This window comes from Pan troglodytes, chromosome 3 (genome assembly GCF_028858775.2).
Source record: "Pan troglodytes isolate AG18354 chromosome 3, NHGRI_mPanTro3-v2.0_pri, whole genome shotgun sequence".
NCBI classification, from domain to species: domain Eukaryota; kingdom Metazoa; phylum Chordata; class Mammalia; order Primates; family Hominidae; genus Pan; species Pan troglodytes.
This window is the reverse complement of record NC_072401.2, coordinates 73311709-73321312: the sequence shown is the minus strand read 5'-3', so window position 1 is coordinate 73321312 and position 9604 is coordinate 73311709. Positions and strand designations below refer to the sequence as shown.

General features: G+C 45.3%; 1 protein-coding gene and 2 long non-coding RNA genes across 5 annotated transcripts in view; 1 reads left to right on the top strand and 2 right to left on the bottom strand.

Annotated features, from left to right (window-relative positions):
• Positions 1–5435, bottom strand: part of LOC107974315 (uncharacterized) — a 64487-nt gene extending 59052 nt beyond the window's left edge. Inside the window, exons 1-2 of one of the 2 annotated variants that reach the window (XR_010156303.1) lie at positions 5184–5435; positions 4648–4677 (exon numbers count right to left, since the gene is read on the bottom strand). This is a non-coding gene — a long non-coding RNA (uncharacterized LOC107974315). The remainder of the gene's footprint in view (positions 1–4647; positions 4678–5183) is intronic. The other variant, XR_010156304.1, reaches the window with a different exon arrangement.
• SPMAP2L (sperm microtubule associated protein 2 like) overlaps positions 5392–9604 on the top strand; it is a 73574-nt gene continuing 69361 nt past the window's right edge. Inside the window, exon 1 of one of the 2 annotated variants that reach the window (XR_010156302.1) lies at positions 5392–6003. Coding sequence is in view for 1 of the 2 variants with exons in the window: in XM_016951677.3 (XP_016807166.1) it covers positions 5511–6003 (493 nt within the window). In the remaining variant the exon portion in view is untranslated. The remainder of the gene's footprint in view (positions 6004–9604) is intronic. The other variant, XM_016951677.3, reaches the window with a different exon arrangement.
• Positions 8045–9019, bottom strand: LOC134809794 (uncharacterized). The gene is made up of 3 exons (XR_010156307.1): positions 8921–9019; positions 8670–8791; positions 8045–8223 (listed from the first exon to the last, which is right to left on the bottom strand). It is a non-coding gene; the product is annotated as an uncharacterized LOC134809794 (long non-coding RNA).

Below are 9604 nucleotides of genomic sequence, written 5' to 3'. Positions count from 1 at the left end.
TCCTTCCTTTTAAAATTTGGAATCTGTGGTGAAATAATACAAATATGGGGTCAGGCGTGGTGGCTCACACCTGTAATCCCAGCACTTTGGGAGGCCGAGGCGGGCGGATCATGAGGTCAGGAGTTCAAAAGCAGCCTGGCCAACATGGTGAAAACCTGTCTCTACTAAAAATACAAAAAATTAGCCAGGGGTGGTGGTAGGCACCTGTAATCCCAGCTACTCGGGAGGCTGAGGCAGGAGAATCGCTTGAACCCAGGAGGCAGAGGTTGCAGTGAGCCAAGACCGCACCACTGCACTCCAGCCTGGGCAACAGAGCAAGACTCCGTCTCAAGAAAAATAAACAAAATAAAATAAAATAAAATTTGGAATCTGTGGTGAAATAATACAAATATGGGGTCAGACATGGTGGCTCACACCTGTAATTCCAACACTTTGGGAGTCTGAGGCAGGAGGATCATTTGAACCTATGAGTTTGAGACCAGCCTGGGAAACATAGTGAGACCCTGTCTCAAAAAAAAAAAAAAAAAAAAAAAAAATCCAAATTTGGTGAAGATAACCCCTCTCAATATTAGCACATAACTGTCTCTAGTTTTAGGTTAAAATAGAACACAATTGAATTTATGCATGCATGTGCAAAATGATGATTGCCCTCTGCAAGATGAGACATTGGAGAGTGAGCCTTTAAAATCATTACCTTTCTCATATCAGCACCACGCCATCATGTTTAATGGTATCTTATCACAGCAGCCACTCAGGTGTCTAATGTTAAACCTTCTTGTCTGGCCTATGGAGGGTGGATCACACAATGATTCGGAATTGTCAGAAATGTTGGATTTTAACCTCTGCCCCAAGGATTACCGCGAATGGACCCCTGGATGAATTCCTTGACTGTCTTGGTCTTGTCCTTGTAAAAAGATCAAGTGAGATGCAGACCACTTCCAGCCCTAAACTCTGATTCTATGTGCTTGTCCCTTCCCTAGGTTTTCTAAGGTGATCAGGGACATAGAGAAGTTTCTGGATGCTTATTTCAAAGATAAGGCCAAAAGCTTTCAGGATGGGGAACAATATCTCTGTTCTTCCCTGTTTGGTCTTTTTAATCTCAGATTCTGATTTTAGATTCTGCATTTTGGCAACAAGTGTTGTGGCTGGAGTTTTTCCTTCAGTGGACAGTTATGGAGTGCCAACATGGCAGTCATTGCTTGACACCAGGGTGAACAAAGCAGGGATTCTGTACTTGAGATGCTCTCAGGCTAACGATGAGGGTTTGTGTCATGGGGGTTTCTAACAGAAATGGCACTAGACAACAAGACAGATTGGTGTATTGTCAGAGAGGCTGCCTGGCTGGTAGCCTGCCCAATGGGCCTAATGGGGTGGCATACGACCTTGGAGACTTTACCACAATCTCTTGTCTGTTGCCAGCCTTCCGGGCTTACAAGCATTCCAGGTTTGAGAAGCTGAGTCATGTTAGAAAGTAGGTTTAGTTAGCACACCAAGAGTGGATCTGCCTTTTCATTCAGTAAACATTTTGGGAGCACCATGTGCCAGAACTCTTTCAGCTAAAAATAAATTCAGTTAAAAGGAAATTCAGGCTGGATGCAGTGGATCACGCCTGTAATCCCAGCACTTTGGGAGACCAAGGTAGGTGGATCACTTGAGCCAAGGAGTTTGAGACCAGCCTGGGCAACTTGGTGATACCCCATCTCTTCAAAAAATACACACCAGAAACAAACAAACAAAAAACTAGCCAGATGTGATGGTGCATACCTGTAGTCCCAGCTACTTGGGAGGCTAAGATGGGAGGATCACTTGTGCCTGGGGAGGTCAAGGCTGCAGTGAGCAGTGATTGCACCACTGCACTTCAGCTTGGGCAATGGAATGAGACCTTGTTCAAAAAGGCTGGGCACAGTGGCTCAGGCCTGTAATCCCAGCACTTCGGGAGGCAGAAGCAGGAGGACTGCTGGAGGCCAGGAGTTAGAGAGCAACCTAGGCAACATAGAAAGACCCTGTCTCTACAAAAATTTTTTTAACGGAAATTCAACTCAAATTTGTGTGTACCCCCACAAAAAAAGAATTTTTTTTTCTTCATCATCCTGGAAAATCTGGGCATGGGTGGATTCAGGAGTTCAGAAGTTCAAAGATAAGACTGTCTCTCCATGTCCTGGCCCTGCCAACCTCTGCTTGGTTTGATTCTTAGATTCCCTCCTCAGAGCAGCAAGATGACTGCTGTCAACACAAGCCATTCTTATAGCTCATGATCTCAGAGTAAGATGGACCTTCCTTTTCTGAGCAGACATCCATTAAATCTCATGGAGGGATACCAATTGGCTCTTCTGGGGTTGCATATTCATCCTTGAACCAATTACTGTGGCTGGATTGGTCAGACCTGGGTTAGAAGGAAGGATCAGCCCCTTAAACTATACTGAATGAGTTCCCTGCAGAAAGGAGGGGTTCTGCCTTCAGAAGAAAAGGGAAGGGATTCTAGGCAGGAAAACGAAATAATGACAGCTATTCACAGTCATTCACTGTGCTTGGCACAGGGAATATACCAGTGACCAGGACAGAGAATTTCACTGTCTTTAAGGAGCTTACATTCTAGCTGGGGAAATACACAAAAATAAACAAGCAGATGAAATAATTACAAATTATGTTGAAGCAAGGAAATGAAATAGAAAATAATGTGGGAACATTTTTAAAATTAATATGGGCTGGAAAGACCTCTTTGAGTGGGTAATATTTAAGCTGAGCCCCAGAGGCTAGAAAAGAGCCAGTATGTAAACAGTGGGAAGAAATGGGCTCCACGCAGTGGGAACAGGTGTGAGAAGAGACTGAAATGGGAAAGAGCTTGACACTTTAGAGAAGAGTAGGGAGGCCAGAATGTAGACAGCAAGGGTGGAGTGGCTCAAAGTAGACTAGAGAGGGAAAAAATAACCAGAGTATGGAACACCTTATAATGTAAAGCTTGAGGATTTAAAAAAATGGTTTGGAGTGTTATGATTGGAGGTGATCAAAGGTAAAAGTCAGAAGTTCCACCAGTTCAGAGGCCACTGTAGAATCCAGAGAGATGATGATGGGCCTGGGTGGCCTGCCATGACCTTATCATGATGTCATTATGGTGGGAGTGGGTTGTTATAAAATGAGTCCAGCCCTGGTGCCTCTCTTTCATGTTCAGCCCTCCCACCATGTTATGCTATGCTGCATCAAGAAAGACTCACCAGATGCCACAGCCATGCACTTGGATGCCCCAGCCTCCAGAGCTATGAGAAATAAGTTCTTTATAAATTACCCAGTCTCAGGTATTCTATTATAGCAACATAAAATGAACTAAGACAGACTTGGAAAAGAATTCATTCTGTGTGATCATTATAATCTTTCCCAATAAGCAGACTCCTTGAGAAGCAAGTCATTTCAGAAAGCTGCCTGTGACCAGTGCAGTGGCTCATGCCTGTAACCCCAGCACTTTGGGAGGCCAAAGTGGGTGGATCGCTTGAGCTCAGGAGTTTGAGACCATCCTGGGCAACATGGCAAAACCCTGTCTCTACAAAAAATACAAAAAATTAGCCAGGCGTGGTGGCATGCGCCTGTAGTCCCAGCCACTCAAGAGGCTGAGGTGGGAGAATGGTGTGAGTTCAAGAGGCAGAAGTTGCAGTGGGTCAAGATTGCTCCACTGCACTCCAGCCTGGACGACAGAGCCAGACCCTGTCCCAAATAAAAAAGAAAGAAAGAAAGCTAAACATGAATATTTTGATATACAGTGGCACCACATTCATAGCAAGTGGGCCTAAAAGATAGGCTGTAACAATTGCAGTCTATTGGCTTAGATCCCCTCCTTTCTGCAGTTTTTGAGAAGGCACAGCCTCTATGATGCTCATTCTGTACATTCACAGTGGCCTGAATCCCCCTCTTTCAATTGACATGTTCTTTGGACTTTCGAAGACATTTCATGTAACCGGGGACTACTTTTACTGATTTAAGGGCCATCCTGCCTCTTTAAGGTGGATTTACATAACTCCTCCCTGATTGGTTTAAAGGTTGAGTTAAAACTCTCTGAGAGTAGCTTTATTTCTCCTTCCAAGTTCTGGGGGATATTTCCTGAACTTTCATACAATATTACACACATCTATATCAAAGTAAGGTTGAAGGAGATTCCGATTCATATACGCACATGCTAGAATGAATCTTCTAGTTCCATTCCAGATAACATTCACAATCCAAAATATTTCTCTTCTAACTTTTCTTAGCATCTATGAGACTAAGTACATACAAGGAATACCCAGTAACGAGCAAAAGGGGTACTTGGTTTTACTAAATATTTTAACAGACAACTTATTCCTTAACACCTCTAGTCCCTTCCCTTGAAAATAAACACATCAGTAAAACTCCACCACTTCTATTCCCCTCTATCACACTGTCACCACCATGAAAATTAGCTGAAAGCACTCCTCAAGGATTGAGAGACGGCCAGGCCACCTGTTTTTAAAGTCTCTTGGTATAATAAGTGATAAAAAAGAGAGGATGCCAAAAACAGGGTTACAAGAAGTGTGGTATATTTAAAAGATACCACAGTTAACAAATTAATGGACGCACCCACAGAACACAGCACACAGTTGTACTGTTCACAAGATAATTACAGCCCTTTATAAAAAGTACCTGATAGCATGCTTCAGTAGATAGTGAGCCCTGTAATGAGACACAAGATGTACATGAATGTATTTTTCTTTTAATCCAGTCAGTGTTTCTTTGTGACTGTGTATAGAACTTCATGTGGAGATAAAGTAAAACATTCAAGTTTGAGACTCTTCTTGAATGTAAGCTTATGTCAAATGTCGCACTGGTGGATCCACCTCCCCCGCACCCCCCGCCCCCCGCCCCCGCTCCATTCTGATGGTCGTGCATTTAACTAGAAATTGATGGAAATCAGTGTTAGTAACTGAGGGCCTTAGAATATTATCAGTCTCAGCATCCTCTCCCAGCATGATTAGGGGACAAAAGCCCGTATAGAGATTGTGTCCAGGAACCTCTGGGCACAAGCTCTATATAGATTGCCTCTGGGGTCTGAGGGGCGCCCTAACTAGATTAGAAACTGACATGTTCTACCCCAGGGCCTCCGCGAACGACAGCAGGCGAGAATCCTTGCTCTGGACACGGGGAACAGGGTCAGCATCTCGTCTCCTATCTCCACCGACCTGTCTCTGGCTTTTCTCCGTCCCCGGATGAGCCCAGAAGGTCCTGGAGAGTGGTGCGTCCCCTTGGCAACCGTACAACGCGCAGGAAGGCGGAGTGAGATGTGGCTGAGTCCGGCCGGGGCGGGGCTGTGTGGGACTAGGGCGGGGCTCGGGGGCTAGACCGGGGCGGGGCTGTGTATGGCTGGGGCGGGGCTCGGGGCGGGGCTCGGGGCGGGGCTGGGCGCGGGGGGCCCCGGCAACCCTTATCGTATCGCGCAGAAAGCAAACTGCGCCTGGGCAACCAGTCGGGAGGGTGAGCCCCGCGCGCGACAGAAGCTTCTGGCGCGAATGGAGAACCAAGAGTTTCTAAGTTCGTCTGCGCCGTCCGAGGTGACCGATGGGCCGGTCTCAACAGAAATATCCACTTGCTCTGAAGTCTTCCAGAAGCCCATTGTGCTCAGGATTCTGGACACTCACAGAGAGCTTGAGGAGTCCGAGGATCCCGAGAAACACGAGAATCCCGAGGAACCCGAGGAGGTCAAGGAGCAAGACCAGCGAGACGAGTCCGAGGAATGTGATGAGCCTCACGAGTCCTATGAGCCCCACGCTCCCTATGCGCCCCACAAGCCCCGGGACTCCTATGCATCTTACGAACTCCTTGGGCCCCATGCAGCCCCCAAACTCCTCAAGGCCCGTGAACCCCGCCAGCTCCGCCACACCCGTGAGCCCCGCAAGTCCCGCGAGGCCAAGGAAACCGAGTTGCTTCCCAGCGCCGCAGTAATGATCTCCCCCTCTCTGATCACCAGAGCCCCGCCACGGCCTCAGCTGTCTTTCCTGGGTGGTAGGTGTTCCCCTTCCCTCGTCCCCTCTCCTGCTTCTCCCTTCCCCTCATTCCCCACGCGCTGAGCACCCACGCCCCATGTAGAACCGGGGGTCCTAAGGTGGAGGTTTGCATGCAAGAGCTTGCCATATTGAAAAGAACTCGTGTCATTTACCTGTTGCTTCGCAGTCATCAGCCCTTGGGTTTCAAGGGACTCATATGGGAAACTGACACCCTGATAATGAGAGAAACTGAATCTCTCCTCTTCCACTGCCACCTAATGAGCTATTGTTACCTCCTTTTGAAGCCCTTCTTCATTCGCCTCTACAGTTAAGTCATTGCATCCCTCTGGGTTGCACTTTGAATGTTACCCTTATTAGAGCACTTAAGATCTTGTATTTCACCATTCATCTTTCTCTTTAACTAAAGAGAGTGATCCTTGAAGGGAGGATATTTTCGTCAGTGTTTGGCATATGGTCACATGTGGAAACAAAGCATTCATTGAGCAAGTATTCAAAGAGTATGCATCTACAAAGTGCTCATGATATGCTCAGTCCTCACCACCTTCACAAGGTAACAGAGCAGATGGGACTTGGGTATAAACATCCTTGCTCTGACCCCACTCGCTCATTTATGACCCCTCACTAATGACCCAACCCAAAGCAATTATTTGTCCTCATTGGACCGCCAATCTTTTGGGAAACCAATTTTTATCTTATGTTCTCACTGACTGCTCCTTACCCAGCCTCGATTCCATGGTCTGCCATTGCAGTTGCTCCCTTATGTCTTCCACCATTCCATTGGCTCTCTGGTTATCCATCATACTTCTGACAAAACCTCAACCCTGATTAAACCCAGCCGTCCATCTACTCGCTTCTTACACCTCAGCAGTTGACTCTTGCTGTGCAAAATTGCACAGTCATACTGTCTGGTTTATTTCAATTTCATCTCAATTGGTCACTTGGCACTGCCTGGCAAGCTCACTTTATTCCCTTAGTAAGCTAGTTTTCCCAGTCTCTGAAGATGACTAACTGCCTTACTCTCCTCTAAACTTCACACCTTTGACCCCCCCACCCAGCTGAAGACTTTGCCCCATTCTTTATTGAGAAAATAGAAGTGATCAATCATGAAATCCCTTATTTTCTTACAATAGATCTATTGCTTTACCCGCATCTGTACCCATGAATTCTGCCTTTTCTCATATTTCAGGGAAGAATTGTGCCTTTTTTTTTAAATGAAAGGCAAAATCCTTCACTTATGCTTTAGGTACCACTCTCATTTCCTGAAGAACTTTCTTCCTGCAGTTATCCTGTCTCTTCTACAGCATCAATTTCTCCCTAATTAATCAGTACCATCATACACATATTCTAGAATCTTCCATCTTGAAATAACTCTTGACCCCATGTCATTTTCAGACTCTCCCCTTCCACCAGCATCACCCCCATTTCTCTGTTGTTCTTAATTGCAGAACTTGTCAAAAGAGTTGTCTATACTCACTGACTCAATTTCTTCACCTCTCATTCTCAACACATTTGGTTAGGCTTCTTTCCTCTACTCTCCCAAAACTGCTCTAGTTTACTGCTTTTCTCTCTGCCGCCACTCCTATCATCATGCATAGAGATTTCATATCCACTTGGATGATCCATTTGGCTTCTCAGTTCTCTGACCTCCTCACTTGGAAAGATCTCGTCCTTCACCCCATCGTAGGCACCCACTATCAAAGCCATTGTTAACTGCTCTACCATTTCCAGACTATTTCAAGCACTCTAATCTCTAACCATGTCTTAGCTTTCCAGCTCACTCCTCCATGAACCCCCCTATCAAATTTTCAGCTTAAGGGACTTCAAATCCATTGATCCTACTAACTTTTCATTATATATCACTATCTTATGTCCTGCTGTCTCTCCTCACCTTATATTCCATGGACCAACAATGGAATCACTGCCTTGATTCTCTCTCCCTCTGTCATTCTTGCCTTGTTAAATCCAACCCTTGCCTGCACTTGGAATAACAGATAATGGCAAGAGAAAGGCAAACAACTATGCCAACTATGATAACTGACCTTTAAATCCATGCCCCTGAACTTCAAGTGGGCTCTCAGTGCTGCTTGCCAGTCATACTGTATTTCCACAGTCAATTTATTTTCCAGCTGTCCCAGAAATTATGGTGAGTGCTCTTATTCCTCAACCTTATGCATCCTTTCCTCCTCGCTCTTAGCCGATGATTTCACTTTTTTCTTCACTGAAAATAGAAGAAATTCTGAAAGATCTTCATATCTTTCCACCATGAAATCCACCAAAATACCAGCATCTATACGTATGTACTCTACATTTTTTCCTGTTAATAATGGATGAACTGTCCTTGCTCCTATTAAAGGCCTTTCCCTCAATCTATATGTTGGATTTCAATCCCATCTAACTTCTTTAAGCTCTTTGCTCCTAAAATTAGCCTCTCTCTCCTGCATCATTGTATTCCTCCTCTACTGGATCATTCCCATCAGGATACAAACATGTGCAATGGACTGGGTGCGGTGCCTCACACCTGTAATCCCAGCACTTTGAGAGGCCAAGGTGGAAGGATCACTTGAGGCTGGAATTCAAAATCAGCCTGAGCAACATAGTGAGACCCCCTTTCTACAAAAAAAAAAAAAAAAAAAAAAATTATTAACCACGCATGGTGGCACATACCTGTAGTCCCAGTTACTGGTAGACTGAGGCAGGAGCATCACCTCAGACTCAGCAGTTTGAGGCTACAGTGAGATATGATCATGCCACTGTACTCCAGCCTGGGAAGCAGAACAAGACTCTGTCTGAAGAACAAAAACAAAAACTAAAACCAACTAACCAAACAACAACAACGACAACAGCAAAATGCACAATAACTCTTATCTTTAAGAAACCCCAAACCTTCCCTGAACCCCGTGTGCCCATCCAGGTACCATGATTTCTTTGCTCTGCTTTAGAGGAAAAATTTCTCAATTGAATTGCCTGCAAGTCATCATCTCCATGTCCTCTTTCCCCCCTTTTCCCCCTTCTCTAGAGAACCACTTAAATTTTCATCCCCTCCACTTAGCTGCAGTGGCTTTTGTTGAGGTCACAATGATCGCTGCCTTGTGAAATTCAATGGCTAATTCTTCATCTTCATCTTACTCATCTGACACATTAACCTCTTATTTTCTTAGAAGTCTTCTTTACTTGACTTCTGGGATGCCTCTACCTCTGTTGTCCTACCTCACTGATTGTTCTTTAGTCAGTTTCCTTTGCTGAATCCTCCTCTTCCCAGCCTTTAGGTTGAAGTGACCAATGGCTTAGTCCTCTCAGATTCATTCTTCTAGAACTTTCCTTATTCCCTGGGTTAGGTCATCAGTTCCATGGCCTTAACTATATTCTGGTAACTTCCCAAATTATCTCTAGCCTCAGTTTTTCCCCTAAACTCAAGTTTTATAACCAGTCGTTGATTTATCATCCCCGCTTGAATATCAATTTGGCATGTAAAACATAAGGTGGGCTGGGTGCAGTGGCTTACGCCTGTAATCCCAGCACTTTGGGAGGCTCAGGTGGGTGAATTACCTGAGGTCAGGGGTTCAAGACCAGCCTCGCCAACATGGTGAAACCCCGTCTCT